At 40.8% G+C, this 20,628-nt stretch overlaps 1 protein-coding gene across 10 annotated transcripts in view; it reads right to left on the bottom strand.

The window, feature by feature from the left end:
* NAV2 (neuron navigator 2) overlaps positions 1-20,628 on the bottom strand; it is a 525,889-nt gene that overhangs the window by 31,877 nt on the left and 473,384 nt on the right. For 8 of the 10 annotated variants that reach the window (XM_077929540.1, XM_077929535.1, XM_077929536.1 and 5 more), the window contains 9 exons: positions 20,157-20,201; positions 17,313-17,473; positions 12,692-12,880; positions 8,558-8,610; positions 8,287-8,310; positions 6,741-6,815; positions 5,358-5,441; positions 4,364-4,475; positions 3,266-3,411 (listed from right to left, as the gene is read on the bottom strand). In XM_077929540.1, the coding sequence (XP_077785666.1) occupies positions 3,266-3,411; positions 4,364-4,475; positions 5,358-5,441; positions 6,741-6,815; positions 8,287-8,310; positions 8,558-8,610; positions 12,692-12,880; positions 17,313-17,473; positions 20,157-20,201 (889 nt within the window). The remainder of the gene's footprint in view (positions 1-3,265; positions 3,412-4,363; positions 4,476-5,357; positions 5,442-6,740; positions 6,816-8,286; positions 8,311-8,557; positions 8,611-12,691; positions 12,881-17,312; positions 17,474-20,156; positions 20,202-20,628) is intronic. The other 2 variants (XM_077929538.1, XM_077929539.1) reach the window with 1 other exon arrangement.

Raw genomic sequence — 20,628 nt, 5'->3', positions numbered from 1 at the left:
GCATTTTAAAATTTAAAATACATCTTTCTTACCTCGTTGACCTGCCAGAGGAAGTACAAGCAAAAAGGGAAGCGGGAAGGAAAAAAAGACAAGTTTTAACAGATAAAGCCTGTGACAGGGAAAGCGCTGGATTTCTCAGACAAACATGAATCCCACCCATCCACAAAAGCACACACACACAAAACAAATCATTTTACCATGGAAAATAATATTGTAAAGCATGTCATCTTATGATCAGAATAGGCCTGGGACATTTCACAGAGCTGAAAGGATGATGTACAGAGTTCAATATAAATTCACATTGGATGGGATTCACCTAGCCAGTCCTGTCAGCAGAAGCCCTGCGTAAGGAGTTCTGCTTGCACAATTGGGCTCTGCCTCTCTGTGCCCCACCTGAAATCGGCTTGGCTGGGGTGAAGGTAACCCCCAGGACAGCATGTGGCAGAGAAGAGGGGGGATTGTTCCGTCAGGGAAGCTGCAACACTTGTGCAGACAGAATGATTAGAAGAGCATTATGATGAATTCCACCCATTATATTTTGCAAGTCACCCAAATTATCTCCTATCAGCCCAACAAAGGATCTCACATAATCCTTCAAAATGACTTTGCACAAAAGCCCCATTCTCAACTTCTCCACCATACATTTGGTCAAGTGCACATTTGTCGGACCCGAACATAATCCCTCAGAATTACTGTACACAAAAACTCTATGCTCATATTCTCTGCCACACATTCTGGCAAGTATACATTTGTAGGGCCTGTACACATGACCATAATCTCTCAAAATCACTGTGCACAAAAGCCCTGTACACAATCCATCAAAGTTACTGACCATAATAACCCTATTCTCATTTTTTCAACCACATGTTTTGTCAACTATACATTTGTAGAACCTCCTGCACACAACCAGATCCCCAATCCTGAACACATGGCCTGTATGTATAAAGCTGTATACCCTTTCCACTCTTGGTCTGAGGTGCAGAGATCAGGGAGCCTCAAGGGGAGACAATTCCTCTCCATATGCTGATTAAAAGAATGCAGGAGGTGAGAACAGTGCTTAGACTCTTGTAAATTACTGGCCACCCATAATATTCAGCAAAAACAGGAGCAGGCCTCAGGCTGACATGCTCTTTTCCACTACCGACAGAAAGTTATTTCTGTCCCATGACAGAATTTGCATTGTGAAACTCTTGAAAGGATAATGAAAATACTAGAGAAAGAAGTTTATTGAGGGTAAGGGAGGTCCCATTTTCAAACAAGCATAAGTCAAGATCCAGAAGGGGAGGAAGTGCAGAAACCCAGATACTGGAGAATATTAATGTTGGCAACTCACCTGCAGTTTCATTGTTGCAGGGGTGGGGAAGTCAACCTTTTCCAAGGAAAAAGCCTTAGTGGGCTGAATAGGATCTACAAGTCTTATGTTAGCTAACCCTTTTTATAGGGATAGGAGGCAACATCTCTTTATTTGCTTACAACACACAAAATCCAAAGACGCAAAGGGACTACAGGAACTAAGGTCATCTGTTCAAACTACGATAAAAGCAACGTCACGATGGCAGAGGTAGTATCACAAAAAACGGGATTCGATATCAGATACCTTTCCTCCAGCACATGGGACCTTGCATACAATAAGCGGCGAGCAATGAAGAAATGGGAAGTGAAAATGGTTATTTTGAAGGCTTCTACCACAAATTAAGTTTAAAGACTGATACACGTAGGTCTCACTTTCCGAACAGAATGCATTCCCAGGAAATCATTCATTAGATTTGCATAGCGAGTTGTTTCCTATGGGAACACTTCTATTCAGTGCTTTCTCCTGCCGTGCTTTTTGCCCGAAATTGCAGCCACCAATCAGCAAAAGCCAAACAAAGGAAAAGCTGATTTGTCCAATCACTCCTGCTCCCTGATTGTACCAAACTCTCCCCCTCTGCCTGTAATGGTTGCCACCGACCAGCAAAAAAACAAGGACGGGTTGGACAAACTCTGGCTGTTTGGATATCTGAATCAGCCAATTGTATAGCAAGGTTTTGGTATAATTTTTGCATTTGGACAACTGAGATTTTGGATAACAAATGTTCTGGTTGCAGGACCTGTGTGTATTTTTGTTTTGCCAAGGCAATAGTCAAAAGAGGACCCAAGGTATAATGAACATAATTAATACTTTTACTAAGACTACTCAAGAGAGTGGATCTTTTCCTTATGCAGACAGCTTACACACACATTTATCACAGGCACAAATACTAATTACTATTTGACTGCTAGATTTTAGCAACTGATTTCTATTTAAAGTAAAATCCACCACTTCCAACTCCCTGTGCAGATGAACAGCATAACACTCAGTCATAGAATTACTTTATGCTATACTTGATCTTAGCCAAAAGGCTGGTGATTACTTTTTGGTGTGAATTCTTAACAAGTATTGTACTGAAATTCACATTTCCACACCTATGGCATGAAAAATTCATCTGGAGGAGCAGTGTGTGTGTGTATGTGTGTGTAACTAATTCCTCCCTTGCATACCATTTTTCCAGTCAGAATTGTTTCCCCTTCTAGGCTGCTGTTGGCCCCATTATATTAAAAATACACCAATTTTGGTGACCATAAGCTGAGACAGAGTCCATTCTTCACTGAACAGCACAGTGGAAGGGGTTAAACCACCACTTCAGCTGCTCTGAAATTAGAAACCTTGTAGATGCATTTCAGGGAGGAGGGAGTGGGGGAATTGAGAGATCCATTCACAGATCTCCTGTGGTACAACATGTTGTTTGGATGTCAACCACTTCCAGCCAAAACTTTGCCAAGTCCTAAAAATGGGCATAAGTTAATATTTATTCGAAGAAGAAGAAGAAGAAGAAGAAGAAGAAGAAGAAGAAGAAGAGGAGTTTGGATTTGATATCCCGCCTTTCACTCCCTTTAAGGAGTCTCAAAGCGGCTAACATTCTCCTTTCCCTTCCTCCCCCACAACAAACCCTCTGTGAGGTGAGTGGGGCTGAGAGACTTCAAAGAAGTGTGACTGGCCCAAGGTCACCCAGCAGCTCCATGTGGAGGAATGGAGACGCGAACCCGGTTCCCCAGATTACGTGTCTATCGCTCTTAACCACTACACCACACTGGCTCTCGTCCACACTGGCTGTCCATCATACTCATTTTAGTTCAAGGCAGTGCATTTACATAGACTACTTGGCTCGTGTACTGTGTTTTCTGTAATGCTGATAAGACACACACACTTCAGTTCATTTGATCTGCTCTGTTGAAGCATACATACCCAGTTCTTTCTTTTCTTTTTCTTGGAGTCACATTCTATGTTGCTTCCCACACTGGAATGGCTGGTTGCGCTGTTAATGCTAGAGACACTGTCCGAGGAGTGCTGCCTCCGGATCCGCAAATCAGTGGTTTGCGCAGTCCCACTTCCTACATGGTAATTAAACCTAGTTAAATGCATTCAGAAATGGCATCGTCCTTTTTCTTCCTATACATGGACATTCTCCCTTGCTGCCCCTTGCTATCACATGCAATCAAAATTGCCTGCCCCACCTTCTTCATAGCCAGCCCAGAGAACTATAATAGTCCTGTGCTGGTACTGGCTGGGGCACATGGTACCGTATTTTTCCGTGTATAAGACTAATATAAGACTAGGTTTTTTCCCTAAAAAATAATGTCAAAATTAGGGGGCGTCTTATAGACGGATACATCCCCCCACTTTCTTGAATCTGAGTCCCCCAAAATAGGGGACGTCTTATACGTGGGGGTGTCTTATAGATGGAAAAATATGGTAGTTGTAGCCAAAATATCTGGAGAGTTTAATCACTGAATCTCTGTTCCTCCTGCCATACTATATCCTAGCATGGATCCAGAATTGGCCTCCATAGTCACTTACGGACACATCATTAAGACAGTGTTCATGGAAGACAACCTTGGCCATGATTGATTGCCAAAGAAGAAGAAAGAAGACTATCCTAGCATGGCAGAATAACATCACTATGTGGGTGATGGAGCAGGAAGTGAATCTTGACTGCTGAAACAACAGAGCAGTGTTGGTTATGTTAGATGGAAGAGGCAAAGCAATGCTGACTACTGGGTATGGGGACTGTGGCACTGGAAAAGAAACTGCTAGGGAGATGTGGGTTGCAGCAAGGGACTCTACTGTAATATCGTGGGGATTCCTAAGCTACAAGTCTATAAACAGTATTAGTAACAATAGGCCTACCACTGCAAGAAATAAAGTTCAGTTTGATGATTAAACACATAGTCTATCTCTGGAAAAAGAACTCTGCAAAACTTTGCATCAGCTATTACCAAGGGGATGAATGCCCTCAGAGCGTTACACTGTTATTGAAAGGGAAGGCTGAAATCTTTCCTTTACCTTTGCAGGCGAGCTCAGGTGTGTTAATTACACCATTTATGGCAGCCTGAGCAGCAGCGTTTTGTTTTTTCAGTAGTTCAATAGTTTTTCTTAACTCATTCAGTTCTGAATCCTGCAACACACACAAAAACAAACAAACAAATGAATGAATGAATGAATGAATGAATGTTGCCTCTGGATTTTCTCCAAAGAGTGGCCAAGCAGCCTGTACAGCACTAAAAGTTGAGACCATGCAGTCAAGCTGGATGGATGTTTAATGGGGACTCTAAGGTGAGTTTGAATCTAGTACCTGAGCAGTGGTCAGCATTCGTAACCTGAGGTATGACTGTACTAGATAAAATTCATAGAAAATGCATTATTTGTAGTTTACATATATATTACAAACACATGCAAAAAAGCTAAATTAATAGTAACAAAATACTAAGGGAGTGTAATATTAGCCCAGAACACGGCCTGAAGACATCAGTTGGTGTTCTACTGCTGGAACTAAGCAGGTCTGGTCCTGTAAACTCTCTTGAGAATGAAAGACCACCTGGGAACCAGAGGGAAGCTGCTTAGGGCTCTTTGGAGGAAAAACAGGATACAACTGAAATAAGTATTTATTGCTTCCAGTCATTGCATAATTGGTCTCTGCGACCCCTCTAATGTACAGGCACTGACATGCTCATTTTGTGAAAACGATGAGAGACAGGATGAATGTCAGGTTTAAAACACGGACTCAAGAAAGTGCAGGGAATAGGAACTAGTGTCACCAGATAACGTTTAGTTGCTAGTGCAAATGGTCTAATACCTCATTTTCACCCCACCACTAACCCCAGAGAGAAAGTTTATACTCAGTTGTCACTGGAACGTCAGCAGCACATAGATGCCTGAGAAGTTTTGCTTTACTCTGCAGCCCAATCCCAAAGACATCACTTTACTGCGAACCCAATTTTAAAAGTTCTACTATGGAATCTACGCTCATGAAAAATGTACAAGGGAGCTTCAGACTTGCCTTCTGTTCTGCTGTCATGGTAAGGCTTTGTAGTCTAATGGTCATATTTCCTAAGCTCTGTTCAAATGCTGCCACAAGGTGAGCCTGTAAGTTGAATTGCATTACACAATCAAGACTGTACCTTTGTAGACTGTTTGCAGAATAATGCAGAAGATAACATTACGGCATGCAGAATGTAATCCACAACCAGCTAGTCAAGAAAGAACAGCACAGAGAATTGAAACCTGGCAAACCTAACATTCCTGAGATGACAAAACCATCAAACTAAGTAGCCACAAAATAACCACTGATGCTTCTGCATCTGGGTCTAAGTGTCACCTGCCATGAGCTTGCAGTTCCTGGCTTGGAGCTGTGGTAACTGTTCCAATCAGTCATAGCAAAGTGTCATAAACTGACCTATGAAGTCTCTTCTGGCCTCAGGTATGTTTATACATGGTGAATCAGCTTAGGATGGCAACTTTATAACCACTTCCTCCAAGCTAAGGAAAAGCCATGACAAATATTTATCCCGTATCGATGTGGTACAGTAAAGCCTTGTGCAGTCATTCCAGCATTGTTCATCATCAGCACATAGTTGCCTTAACCTAACTAACTGTTCTCACATTCACCGTGAAAACAACCATGAAGAGTATGATAACACTGGGATATGTGGCTCTTGCTCCCTCTGGCCCCTATAAAAACAAGCCTGGCTGAACAAGTGAGAAAAAAATGGGAGAAAATAAAACAAGCTTAGAATTGACTACATGTGTTATGAAGCTAAAATGTTTACTTAAAAAATACTGGAGCGAGTAATTCCCGCTTGAAAAGATCTGCCAACTATTCAAAGAACCAGCGAAGAGTCTCAATTCAAATATTAGTAGGAAAAGAGGCATTTAAAGGGGGAACAGTTAGTACATTCCAGAGTGCTGATTAAGGTGATCTCTCTGTTAGATTTGGATAGTTGATGTGAAACCAGCCCAAAGGATCAAAAGATGTTGCTATTTGACAATCGTTCCAAGGATAATATCTTAGTGGGTGTTAATCAGTACTGTATTAATTAATTGATCAACACAACCACCCCACCCTATGCCCTCCCCAGATCTACTAGAGGGCTTGGGGAGCCCCTAGAACAGTTTTAGGGGGACACAGGGAGAGGAGGGGGAGAGACTCTGCTGCACAAGTGTAAATACTCACAGTAATGGGACACATTATTTGGATACCACCCACAGTTAGTCTAAAATGTATTATGTTTAAAAGTTAATGTATTTTTGATACCAAACTATATCCGAAATTCTTATAAACCAGCTCACTGTTTATCACCAGATTGCTTCTGTCTGTCTGTCTATCTATCTATCTGTCTGTCTGTCTGTCTGTCGTCTGTCTGTCTGTCTGTATTGTACTCACATTGGCAGTCAACTGTGTTGTCAGAGCCGAGACTTTCTCTTGGGATGCATCCAACTCCCTCCTTAGCTTGCGAATCTAAGTATTATATTTCAAAGGAATATTTTGTTTGATGAAACAATTTTCAAAATTAAGTTACACAAAAATGAGAAAACGTATCTACCTGCTTTTGAAAAAGACGAGAGAGGAAAATGTAAACAGGAATCCATATCCAGACCAAACTTGAAATGACAATATTCATAAACTAGTAGGCAGAGGTTGGGAATGACTTTTTGGCAGAGGGCTGGATCAAATAGTGCCCAACCCTCCACGAAAGCAGCTGGATTTGCATTTGGCTCCAAATTTAAACAGCGATTAATGTGAGCTGAGGTTGCAAAGGAACAACTGGGCTTGTGTGGCTTAAGACTGTGCTTCTGATTGTTCTTTTGCAGCCATGCCTTGCATTTGGTGTTTTTAAAATCTGGTGCCAAATGGAAGCTGTGCTGATTTTGGCAGGGAACAGATTCATTTGGGAAGTGTGACTGGGAGCTCTTGAGCATAATCAATCCCACCTGACAGAAGTGTGGCTTGAATTTGGTGCCAGACTGAAATGGCACACCACTGCTGCAAAAGAACACTTGGGCCTCCACACTGTTTTTTAAAACACAAAGGAAGCAGCTATACCCACACCATGCAAATTAGATGATAAGGTCTGTAGAAAACTGAGATAAGCACTAAAAAAGAAACCCAACAAGGAAATTCAAACAACACACACTTAACAGTGTGAAGAATACTGCAAAGCATACACACTGGTGGGTTTTCTCTCTCCAGCAGGAACTGGTAAGTATTGATCCCATGCCCAGTTCTTTGCTGAGGCAGGGCCAGAGATTCCTAAGGTATGTTGTTTGACCATGACTGAAGGATTGCTTGAACTGAAGTGATGGTTTGAACTCCATCATTTTTCTAGTCTTCCCCCAGCTCTTGTCACTGAAACAAAAGTTTACACTTGAAGATGGGGAGTAATATTACTGTACAGTAGCCTGGCCAGGCTGTTCAGTGCCTTTAATTCCAGTGTGTCTAGTCTAGTTTTGGTCTGGAAAATGAACAGCCTGAAACTTGGAAAAGGAGACACAAAATAATGGGTGCCAAACTGAGTCTGAAAACATCTAAGACCAGTGATGAACTGCGGACATCAATAAGTACAGTAGCCTTTTCTTAGCCTATGAACTTAATGTAACTCTCAAGGCCAAGAAATACAAATATGCAAGAACCTTTTTTTTTGTATGAGCCAGTCTGTGTACCATTTATGACACTGGGTACATACAGCCCTCTTACATGCACAGTTCTGCATATAGGAGGGAGCCTGACAGAGTTGGCAAGAAGAGATTTACTCATGTGGGGAAAACATATGGAAAAGGGCAGGATACAGCAAGACACTGTCTTAGGGTCATTGATTTTACAAAAGCTGAGACTATTGCCACCATGAATGCCAGACATGTTATTTTTTAAGTGTGCCTGCCACTGAAGGTGGAAAGGTTACTAATATGAAAGAAAAGGAACTCTTCCTTACCTCTGACTGACATTTCTCTTCAGGCTGGAAAAAAGAATTAAAAATGCTTGTGTTAAAGTCATATGGATTATTTATTTGATACCAAATAATATTGTCCAAAAACAAAGGAAGGAAATTAGATGATTTCACATGCTTAAGTATCATAGAAAGCAAGAGGATGTAAGGGCACTGCTAAGCACAGAAATTCTTTTGGTGCAATTTAAGTATGTTTAACATTTTGTGTGCCCAATTCTGAGCATTAAGATAGTCATTTCCGTTTTATGACACTCACCGTTGAGTAAATAGATGATGTGCTTGAAACCAAAGAGAGAGAGGATCCATGCACTAAAGGAAACATAAAATAAGCAAATTGCTCAACTGATTCCTTGTGTACAACACAGTAAATGACAGCAGATATTTCACTGTGGATGCTGCTAGCAGGTTTAACATTTCATCAGCAGCCTATTAAAAAATTGCATCACCAGTCATAAACATATTTACTCAAAAAAATCTTTGCAGAAGTGTCAAGAAGTAAGCTGAAATAAATGGAAGCATTATACAGAGCATACCCAAAAATGATCTCAAAATAAAGCTTTTTTTAAATTTAAAAAAATCATTATTGGGATGTAAACATTTGCCTGCCTCTTATGTTTCATACATTACAAAGTTATGATAGTGCATGAAAAATGAAACAGAAGATGATGAGAAGCAGACAAAGTAAAGGTTAAACTGACCAGTCCAGTTTCACCATATGGTTGGCCTGAAGCATAAACAGCAAAAGGGAGTTAAAAGGTTTTATAAATAAAGAAGGCTGAATATTTAGGTGTTAATATAGGTAAAGACTCATATTAAGACAGCAAAGAGGAAAAAATGAATATATTTTGACATTTTCTCTAGTGCGGGTTTCCCCATTCTGGTGCCTTCCAGATAATGCTTTAGCCGAGATTCCTGCATGGCAGGGGGTTGGACTAGATGTCCCTTGGGGTCCCTTCCAGCTCTACAATTCTATGATTCTAGGGACACAGTAGTAGTCTATTAACATCTGGAGGGCACCAAGTTGGGGAAGTCTTTTCAAGGGGGATAAAAGTGGGGGAAATACAAAAAATCTGCTATTGCAAAATAAACAATTCAACTGGCTTAGAAACAGATTTTGCTGTAAAAAGTAAGTTTCTTCTAATGCCATGAGTACGCAATAAAGCTGTGTTATGCAAAATGCAATTGCCTTAAGCATGTCTAGATATGTGGCTGAAAATCTGCCATCAGCAATAACTAGTACAGAGGCAACGAGACAAGCTGCTTCATTATTGGCCATCCCACTTCTCACCCTTGCAACAAGACAGAAGATCCTGTTTCTTTTACACAGGATCCCCTTAACCTCCCTCCCTCCTGCCTCTGAACCAGAAAAGACGTTTCAAACCAAGGTCCCAGCATGTTGCTTTTCTTATAAAACACATTAATAGCCTGTGCTACTTCAGAGACCGCTGAACTCACATCAGTCCAAAGAGCACAACCAATGTTCAAGGATGATGAAGTTGCAGTCCAACACCATCTGGAGGGCCACAAGTTCCCCATCCCTGCAGTAGAACATTAAAACACCCACCCACCCACCCACCCACAGGCTTTGAGCTAATTAAGCAATTTATGGCCTTTTAAACCATAAAGTATTGTTTTTGTTTGTTACTTATGTTATGTATTTTTTGTGCTTTTTATATCGTGAACTGCCCTGTGATCCTTGGATGAAGGACAGTATAGAAATTTAATAAGCAAAATAGTAAAATAGCAAACCAAAAAGAGCTTCCCTGAGGCAAGACTTAACAACTGCGTGTTTATTGCACTAAAGAAAATAAATAAATAAAAATCTGGAAGTGCCAATAAACAAACAACAAACAAAAGGGGGGAAAGCCCCAAGAACCAATCTGTATTTTTAAAAAAATGATTTCCACAATGACAAAGAAAGAAGTTTAATATGCAATTTACATCATGGGTTAAAACAAGTTTAGAGTACACAAACTAAAATCTGGAAGTGGTTCTATGCGCATGATACAAATTTAGCCCAGTTCAGGAGCTTAGTCCCCATGGGACTATTGAAAAGATGCAGGCTAGCTCTACCTGCAGACACATGATCAACTTTAAACTGAAGTGGGCTTGGTTGTATGGTCATTCTACATGGATGGGAATCGAAATCCCAATTGCCGTCCTTGCTGAAGGAGCCTCACCTGTGTGCATCCATACCTCTGCTGTCCTTCAGAATGATGCTGACCACGCGTCATCTGGATGTGTGGCTGGCATATGTCTCAGTGTCAAAGGGGCACAGCTAGCCTGTGCCTTCTCAATATAGTGGTACCTCGGGTTAAGAACTGAATTTGTTCCAGAGGTCTGTTCTTAACCTGAAACAGTTCTTAACCTGAGGCGTGCTTTCATTAATGGGGCCTCCCACTGCCGCTGCACCACTGGCACGCGATTTCCGTTCTTGTCCTGGGCCAAAGTTCTTAACCTGGAGCAACCACTTCCTGGTTAGCAGAGTTTGTAACCCGAAGCATCTGTAACCCCAAGCGTCTGTAACCCGAGGTACCACTGTAGAGAGTACCTGATTCGGGCTACAGTAATATTACATTTCACAAGCCCAATAACCATATATCATTAAGTTCTTACTTTCAGTAGCAGCTCCATTCTGCTATGTCTGGCTTCTTTGGAATATTTTCTTGTAAATTTGAAATAAGATTGTGTTAGACATTTCCAACTATTTGTAAGGGGACCTTTCCAGGAAAATAAATTCTATGGTGTGCTCATAATCCCCAAGTAAGAAAATGATTCTGTCTTAAGTAATTTAATTTTAAATTAATCAAATACAACTAATATTTTGGTAGCTTCTTAGTAGACCTAAGTGTGTGTGTGTGTGTGTGTGTGTGTGTGTGTATAAATATATATGAAAATCTGAATACTGATTGTGATTTTCTCTTGCTTCAGAACTGTATATTAAATTACTCTACTTTTGGACTTATATTAATCTTGGCATGCCAAGCATTTTGCATATTTCATTCTGTATGCTCCCAATTTCTCCTTTATTACAGGTTATAATTCTCATAGCGTGCCATAGCCAAAGGAATGAAAATAGTTTTAAATGCTATTATGAATTAAACTAAAAATACATTCATTGCCACTGTTGCATTGTCCACATAATTTGTGGAAAAGGGCAAATCAGAATATCATATTGGCCTATTAATGATTTAATACTTTGACATGAAAGTCAAGAAGCAAAGGAATTTTTTTGTCTTAACTCATGCCCTTAAAACAACTATTTGTTTTGCTTTCTTCCATGGCATTCATAATAATTTTATAACATGTATTGCAATACATACAAGGACACAGCAAATTCTAACTTTGGCTGGGAAATTTGGCAGTGTGAAATGGAGCGGTAGAGCCACCACCATATTCGAAGCCCTGAGACTAATGCTGACCAAGTAAGGAGGAGGAGGCACTATTTTTAATTTTTTCACTGCACCAATTCCAGGCTGATGCAGCAAAGATGATTAGAGAGCTCTTTGAGAGCCAGAAACCAGCAGTTCCTTGAACGGTTCACCTTCACCCGACTGCCACCTATTAGGGCCTAGAACTGCAGCATGAAATAGCCAACTGATTGATCTCTCTCAGCAAGACAATGCTTAAACTAGGTGAACAGGTTATGAATCCAAACCAGCACTTCAGCTTTTGAAAAATAGCTGGTTTCTAGGCAACATTGCAACTTCAAAGGAAAATCCTGAAAATATGATGTTGCATGTGCCATAACTGAACTTTCCCAGATGAAATCATTATCCACAACGACAGGCACTCACAATCCACATCTGACAGACAGTATGAGAAAGAAGCCTGAACTATGGAAGACAAAGATCTACACTGTTCAAGTTGGGAAATTGCTACTTGGAACATCTTGAACTGAAAGGTAAAGGAAATGAATTTTAGAGGCTCTTAAAAGGTACAGAAAATGGCACCATTCACATTTATATACAGAGGGAAACAATAAGCAGTTGATTATGAAATGTTGTGCATCTTAAAATGCAAGGACACAAATATTTATGCAAGGATATTATTTAGTAAGAACCATTAGGATTTTACGAGGTATTTGACAGAATGTGTTGACATCTGAAAGCAATGGTTAAATGTTTTAGTGGTCTTAGGCAAATTAGTATCACATTAGGACTCAAGTAAAAGATTCCCATCACCTCTGTTTACCTCAATTAACAATTTTTTTAAAAAAAACCCTAGATTTTATATTTGCAATTTTACTTAAATATAAACAAGTCAATGTTAATCAACATTATGGTTAAACACTTGAGAAACTTTAATAATGTTTGATTCAGTTTATCCCCCAGCAAATTTCAATCGGAAACTTGATCCAACTTTTGAAAAAGATTTTCAGCTCACTTACCCTCTTCAAAGCCATCCCGGAATGACCCCGAACGGCTCATTGTCCTGCTCTTTTCATCCAGTGACATTGAGCTGTTCCGGAACCGGGTGTCACTGTAAGGATCATAAGGGCCATCCGCATTAGAAAGACTGTGCGTCCGTAGCATGGTTGGGTTTGACAAGCTCATCTGCGCTGCTGTGGTGGGGCTTGCTAGAAAGCAAGGCAGACACAGAAAGTTCAAAAATCTATGCACATGCAACTACCAAAAGCAGCAACTCTATCACTACAAAAAGGTATCAGTCTCTGTCTACATCTAATTAACTGAAAAGCTATACAAAGCCAACAATGGTACACAGTTGATTTCAACACATGACATTGAGCTCATTGAGCAATCTTCTAATCACAGACATTCATATTCCACACAGCCTTTCATGTTTCCTCCTCCCCTCACTCCCATGTCCCCTTGAATTTTGGAGTTAGCTTGGTTTGGGTTACTCCTGCATCAGCATCAAGTCTAATTATGATTTGTTAAAATGTTGCTATAGCACTAGCTTTGAGCAGTGATCAAGGCAGAGGGAAAGCAAGCAAAGGTCTCCAAGAACTCTGGGGTGCAGAGACAAGGATTGCAGATGCCTAGGTACAGGCCCCAACACAACTCCAGACCTCACCTGAGATGGGTCCTTCTGAGTCAAAACACTCCTGAGTCAGAACACATTTAAAAGAACGACTACTGTCATCACTAAGGGCCTTTCTATCTTCAGTCTGCCACCTGGCAAAGAAGGTAATGCACCTGGGCATATATAACTGAGCAGCAAAAGAGTGCAAGGACGCCGCTTTAAACATTTTTAGATACTAATGGCATACGGGAGTGGGTGGCGCTGTGGTCTAAACCACTGAGCCTCTTGGGTCTGCCAATCAGAAGGTCGGCAGTTCGAATCTGTGCAACGGGGTTAGCTCCCATTGCTCTGTCCCAGTTCCTGCCAACCTAGCAGTTTGAAAGCATACCAGTGCGAGTAGATAAATAAGTACCACTGTGGCGGGAAGGTAAACACCATTTCTATGCAATCTGGTTTCCATCACAGTGTTCCGTTGTGCCAGAAGCGGTTTAGTCATGCTAGCCGCATGACCCAGAAAGCTGTCTGTGATCAAATGCCAGCTCCCTCGGCCTGAAACGAGATGAGTGCCTCACCCCCATAGTTGCCTTTGACTGAACTTAACCATCCAGGGGTCCTTTACCTTTTACCTTACTAATGACATATGTGGGTCTTGTTTGAGCAAGGTGTCTTGTTTGGAGCTGTCCATGGTACTGCTGTCCCTACACATTCTGACTGATTAATAGTTGCCATCTCTTTGACTTCCTAACACCATGTCTGTTTCCTACCATCCACTGAAACCCTATTCTACCTACAGCTGCACACTGTAGCTTGGAGCTAATCCAGATCAGTGAAAATACTGGTGAAAGCATAATACTAATTATGGTTAGCTCCAAAAACCTTAAAGAAGGGAATTTTACATGCAAGAGCAGGGCAGAGAAAAGAGTGCAGGTCCATGGGGCACTCAAGTACAGTTAGAAGACTGGATGGCATTATACCTACACTGGTCTTCATTGGTAAGCTACATCAAACAAATGTCTCCTCATATGCATCAATTCTGTAATCATCAGTGGAATAATTTTCTATCAGACAAAATCCATCACCCAAAGTAACGAAAATGATGATTTGTACAGAGAATGAGTGCTGCTTGTAATTCATTCTAGTTCCAAGAATTAAAGCTCCACTTCCCATTTCATATAGAGTTAGCATTAGCTTAGAATAAAATGGACTCAAGTTTTCCCATCATACTAGCAAATCTGATGGGACGAGAGAAACAAAAAGCAATCCCTGCAAAAGGCATGAATCCCAAGTTGTTCACTGCAGGTGTGGTCTGGCTTATTTCTTCTATCCTTTCAAGAAAGCACAAGTTCTAAGCAAGCAGTAAAAGCTGCAGGAACAGGCAATATAGGCTTGCATCTCTTACAACATGTGTTTTAATCAGATTTTATTGCAGTGTCTTGGCATTTTATTGTATGCCATTACTGTTGGTAGCTATGTTAGGCACTGGTTGATGGAAAGGTGAGGTACAAATTTAACAAAGAAATAAATTATATGGTAAATATATAATCTTAATCAAGAACTTTGACACTTTGTTAACAGGATTCCTTGAAATACACTTTTTTAAAAAGCTCCTTAAAGATGGAACTACATCAATGCAGAAATCATTAAATTACAAGGATAGGCAACAGGTTTCTGCAAGTCACAAAGCAACGCCCCACGGGTGTACACTTAGCTTTTTCATATACTTTATAGTCATTCTTGTAAACTGGTGAATGTATTTAAACAGTCAAACAAGAGCAAAGTACTCCAGGGTTTGTTTTTAGGGAGATATCAAAAATGGAAACATACAATATTTCATAATTAGTATCTGGAATTAAGACGGGTATATATGTATGGAGTTTTCCTTCTTGAGGTAAGGCATTTACAGGACTGTGTTCCCAGGATGAAGACTGTGTTAATATAGCTGGAGGTCAGGCTATAGTCCAAGTGAGCTTTAAAGGACAGGAAGAGTATGGGGTTTGAGAAACCTGAATGCGAATGATATGGCTGTTAAGCCACACACTGATAGGGGAGGTTCCTTACTGGTTTGTCAAATAACACTTTTTTAATATTCAAGTTCATAAGTTTACTGTTCTAACCAAATGTCATGACAAACTTATAGAAATAGTGCTAATACAATAATACAGAACATACATCACCAAAATAAGCCAACTTCCATGATGAAAGACAGGGAAGATATCATAGACACCAACAACCTCAAATCTAGCTTGATTTCAGATTATACCTCCAAATCTCCAAAACAACTTATAGCGATTTTTACCATCTTCTTTTTTTGCAGCCACTGCATAGAGGGCCATTCAAGATTACTTATTTTGAAAGAAACCTTCAGGTTTTGTTCTAAGATAAGCTATAATGCTCCTTTTTATAATGCTTCACTTCTATTGTTACTTATTGTGGCAGATCATAAAAAATCTTAATAAACTGTTGAATATTAAGTATCTATATATGCATTAAAGGTAAAGGTAATGGTACCCCTGCCCGTACGGGCCAGTCTTGACAGACTCTAGGGTTGTGCGCTCATCTCACTCTATAGGCCGGGAGCCAGCGCTGTCCGCAGACACTTCCGGGTCACGTGGTCAGCGTGACAAGCTGCATCTGGCGAGCCAGCACAGCACACGGAACGCCGTTTACCTTCCCACTATAAAGCAGTACCTATTTATCTACTTGCACTTAAGGGTGCTTTCGAACTGCTAGGTTGGTAGGCGCTGGGACGGAATGACGGGAGCGCACCCCACCGCGGGGATTCGAACCGCTGACCATGCGATCGGCAAGTCCTAGGCGCTGAGGTTTTACCCACAGCGCCACCCGCGTCCCATGTATGCATTAAATAACCTCTATTTTTTATATCAGCAGCAATGCCATACACATCCACAGGAAAAAAATGCCTAATTTAACTACCCTTCCTACTTTTCTTCTCCTGGAATTTCCTGACAACTGGTTTTGTACTTCACTCTTATTTTAGTGATTTACTTGGCAACCTTGGCAGCAAATTTTCTTAGCATCTCAGTTATTTGGTCCCTGGACCAAATAACACTGTGGCAACATGACTACACAAACAGGGCAGTAGTATCTTTTGCTAGCATTAGATGTCATCAGGCAAGAGCAATTAATGCCATATATGGAGTACCATCAGTGTGAAGATCTCCTTGGTCATGGACCATGGATAAATTGCAATTAAGTGTGATTAGGACTGTTGTGTAGCAGAATCCTCTGCTCGCAGAAGAGAAGGGCGTGAACTGAATATCACCCACAAGAGATGGCAGCTACTTCCCTTCCCAAGCTCTGAAGCTGGAATGGCCATTGCTATTCAGGCCCTTTCCACCATGTTTGGTTAAATTATAGTCTGTTTGTTTGAGATGATAGTGCTACAGTGCCTACTTTTGCCACTTGCCTTACTGACCACCATTGTGTGGCCCTCAGATGGCTATCCAGAAGGAACTCTGGCTCTTGTTCCCCACCCCGGGAAACATCCCATGCTAATATACCCTTAAGGACATGACAAAACTGCCTATTTTCCCTCTGGCACTCTCCTCTCTCAGATTGCTAGGCCAGTTATTGCTGGCCTTCCTAAGGCCTCCTTTGCAGATACATCTGTCCTGGGTTTTAAAATCTTTGTGTTTGGCTTCTCCCATGCCTAACTCTCTGTACTTGCCTACGGACTTCCTAGCTTGACCTTTTTCCTCTGATTACGGTATACCTCATAATGTAGCTTGCCATATTGAAAGGCCTAGAGAGTTGCTAAGCATTCCATTCTGGGCGATGAAATGATATATAAAACATCACAACGATGTGGAGGAGGGGAACAACTGAATTTAAATAAAATTATTTTTAGAAAATATTTGATTCTGAGTACTATCACCATACAGTTGTGCAGGCAGAGATCCCACTTTAGTTTGTGGCGAGGAAAAAAATCAATGCACTATCTGCTACTTTGCAAAGGTAAGCATGCTAAACATGTTCCAGTTATGAAAAGCAAATAGTTCACTCACCCAGTTGGGAGAAGTTAAATCTAGTTCCAGAAGGGGATGTGATGCTGGAACCAGAGGAAAATGGAGAACTGACAACTGTATCCTGAAGTCCTCCTGCAGAGTGGGAACGCAGCCATTCTTTTGCTTCTTCTTGACTGCGAAGTTGTGATGAAGGAGTATACCTGTGCAGACAAAATAAGCTTTAGCATTTGCTCAAAAAATGTTTCGTTTACCGAAAATCCATAAGCACGTGGACAGAGAAACAGGCAGAGAGCCTGAAAGAAGTCTCCTGCCTACCAGAGGCCTTTTCTTTTCTTTTCTACGTTGGATTGTGCCAGAAGGAAGTTAAATGGGGTGGGTGGGGGAGACTTTGGGAGTCTTAAAAATGGCTTTTCTTATATTCAAGCCATGTAAATGATCAGAATTTCACTTTTCACGAGACAAAATGTTTTAATTTCATTTTACAAATGTTGGCTGAGTATCCAATCTCATGTGAAATGCTACTTTCCAGCACAGGACAAACATGTTGTTGGAAAGGTGGTTGAAGGATCTGTAGAAAGAGGACATAGTGAAGCAAAAGGAGATGCATATAAGCATCCATGAAAAGAAATAGTGTGAATTGAGAGGAAGCTTTCACATGGCTAGAGATTAACAAAGCAATCGCTTCCTGGGGCCGCCCAGCCACAGGGATAATTGGAGTGTAGAAATCACAACTGCATCCAAAGCTTCAGACTGGTGTGGCAGAGGAAACCACTCAGAGGAGCCCAGTTCCCTCCCAATGGGCTGGCTCAGGTCCCAGCAGATCTTTAGCCTGCCCTGCTCTGCTTCACTTTGAAAGACCTCGTTGAAAGGCCTTGTGTTGGCTTCTGCTGATGGAAAGATTTCTGGCAGCAGCTCCCAAACAGCCAGCATTTCCTGTGGCGGCGAAGCCTCCTTGACTACAAAACCTGGCAGAGTTGGTCAGAAGGACACCTTCACCTAATCATAAACCCTATCAGGGGTGTAGATGTATCCCTAGGCACTTACATAAGGTGCACATAAAAGTACAAACTGTCTCCAGACAACTGGGCAAAGATGTTAGCTCTTCCCTGCTTTTCGGGCTGCTGGTTAGAGTATAGGATAGGGTTGCCATACATCCAGAATTTCTCAGACATAGCTAGAATACGGCAGTTGGAAGCAGTGTCTAGGCAGAAATCACTGTAATGTCCAGATGTATGGCAACCCACGTCGGAAGTCTAGATTTTAAGATTTTGCAAAAAAAGAAAGCAAGCTCAACAACTTTTTTTGTGTCCGGATTTTCACTTTTTGAAATATGCCAACCCTAGTATAGGACCAGGAACAGAGAGACTAGATTAAAATTCCCACTTAATCATGAGAGTCAGTGGTAAGCCACTGTCATTATTGCTCAGCCTAGCTAACCTCACATGATAGTTGTATAGGCAATGTGGGACTTGAGTGAGGGTGGTGGGGTAACATCCTCCCCATTCAGGGAGAAAAGGATATAGAGCTAATAAATTTTAAAACACACAACAGAGGTCTACTGGTATTTGCAAGACTGGGATTACTGGTCCTTACAAACCAAAAAGCAACAAAAAACAAAAAAATGGGGAGGAGGAACCCAGGTAAAGCCTATTTATATGCAAATATAAATTTTGTGCATGGCAGGTTCTGGATCACAGTGATCATCATCACATCCTCAGTTATTTTTTAGTCTTTGAAGTAAATGACAATGCACAACTTTTAAAAGGGTACTGGCAACACCACTGTCTTCCTGCCATCAGCCTTGAATTTTGAGTATTGGTTTCAGATACTGACGATAAAAGTCATTCATGTGTATAGATCTTTCAGGGATTGGAGCCATAAACAGGCACACAAAATTTAGCACAATATGCTAAAGAACAAACATATAAATACCTACCTCTTTGACATTCAAATACTTTAAACTTAAAAGATGTCATTCATTATTTAGCTGGAGACATTTGACAGGCACAGAAAACAATTCAGACCGACCAATCTCTCCCCACCCTCACCCCACAAATTAGCAAAATGCTTTTAGCACCTAGCTCAGTGTGACAATCAAAGCTGCTGCAGAGAACAATGTCTTTGTAGTGCAGAATAAATTGCAGCTCTAATGTAAAGCCATCATTTCTGTTATCTAAAAAAGTATTTATAATACAGTCTGAAATTGAACTGTTTTGCCAGATACTTTCCACTGAGTGAATTCAGCACTTTCATTTTGTTGTATTCAAGTTAATGAACCTAGTAAACCTAGTAAACATGTTTAAAGTCAACTTTCTTTACAAAAGAAACATATTCTTCTGTGTAATTTCTCTTAATGTCAAATCACATGTATTATATGTTTTGGAAGCAGACATTTATGGAGCACCTGATTGGTTTGATACTTTTTTGTATTTAAAGTACTAGTACAGCTCCAACTGTTGTATTGTAAAATGTGCATTTTTAATGACCTCTAAATTCCTCTTGATCCGCATTTCAGAAGTTACACTGTGAGAATATCATCAACTAGTTACTACTTTGGTTGTAAAAGCTGCAAATTATTGCTTGCAAATCAAGCTCAGTGATGGTTTGTGAGATGCACTTTTCGAAGAACCAGCCAGCTACTGTTGAAGTCCCTGCTCAAGCTGAGACGTTATCAGATGGAAAGAAGCATGTAGGGTAAAGGAAAGGGGGCAATGACCTGCTTCAAAGAGGCTGAGGGAGAAAGGAGGAAGAGATTGCAGCCAGGCACTGCAAAAGCTGAGACCACCACCACCACCAGCACTACTGACGGCCACAAGAGACACACAAAGCAAAGCTCCAAAAACCACATGGAAAACTGCTTATGCTATGTGGAAACACCAATACCTGAGTCCTTTCTTAGGCAAAGTGTTCCTATCAAGATGAGGGTCGCTGTAGAAAAGTTAAAAGAAAAGAACTTCAGAAGAAAAGAACGAAAAGAGGAGGATTAAAGATCAGCTTGAAAGAGAGGAGAATTTACTATTAAACAGCTGCACCATGGTACTGGAAAAGATAATGAGAGCCCCTGCCAAGCTGACATGCAAAAAACCTTCTTACCATGTGTGGGTTGTGTTATATACAGAACATGCACAAGGGACCATGCAAGATGAAGACTTTGGACCCTCAAACCACTTAACTCCGTGTAAGCACCATTTTACTTTTATATGACTTTTTATGGTCATTTGAAGATAGGGATCACACAGTGACCTTCCTGTTTCTGGATGTGGCTGGAAGAAGCTAGCTTTTAATATGAAGTGTACATGCCTAAGATGAATGCATTTAGGACACAGATGGCCACAATCTTTTTTTCTATCTCTAA

This window comes from Podarcis muralis, chromosome 1, assembly GCF_964188315.1.
Source record: "Podarcis muralis chromosome 1, rPodMur119.hap1.1, whole genome shotgun sequence".
NCBI lineage: Eukaryota > Metazoa > Chordata > Lepidosauria > Squamata > Lacertidae > Podarcis > Podarcis muralis.
Note: the sequence above shows the minus strand (reverse complement) of the source record. Positions and strands in the feature narration are given on the sequence as shown.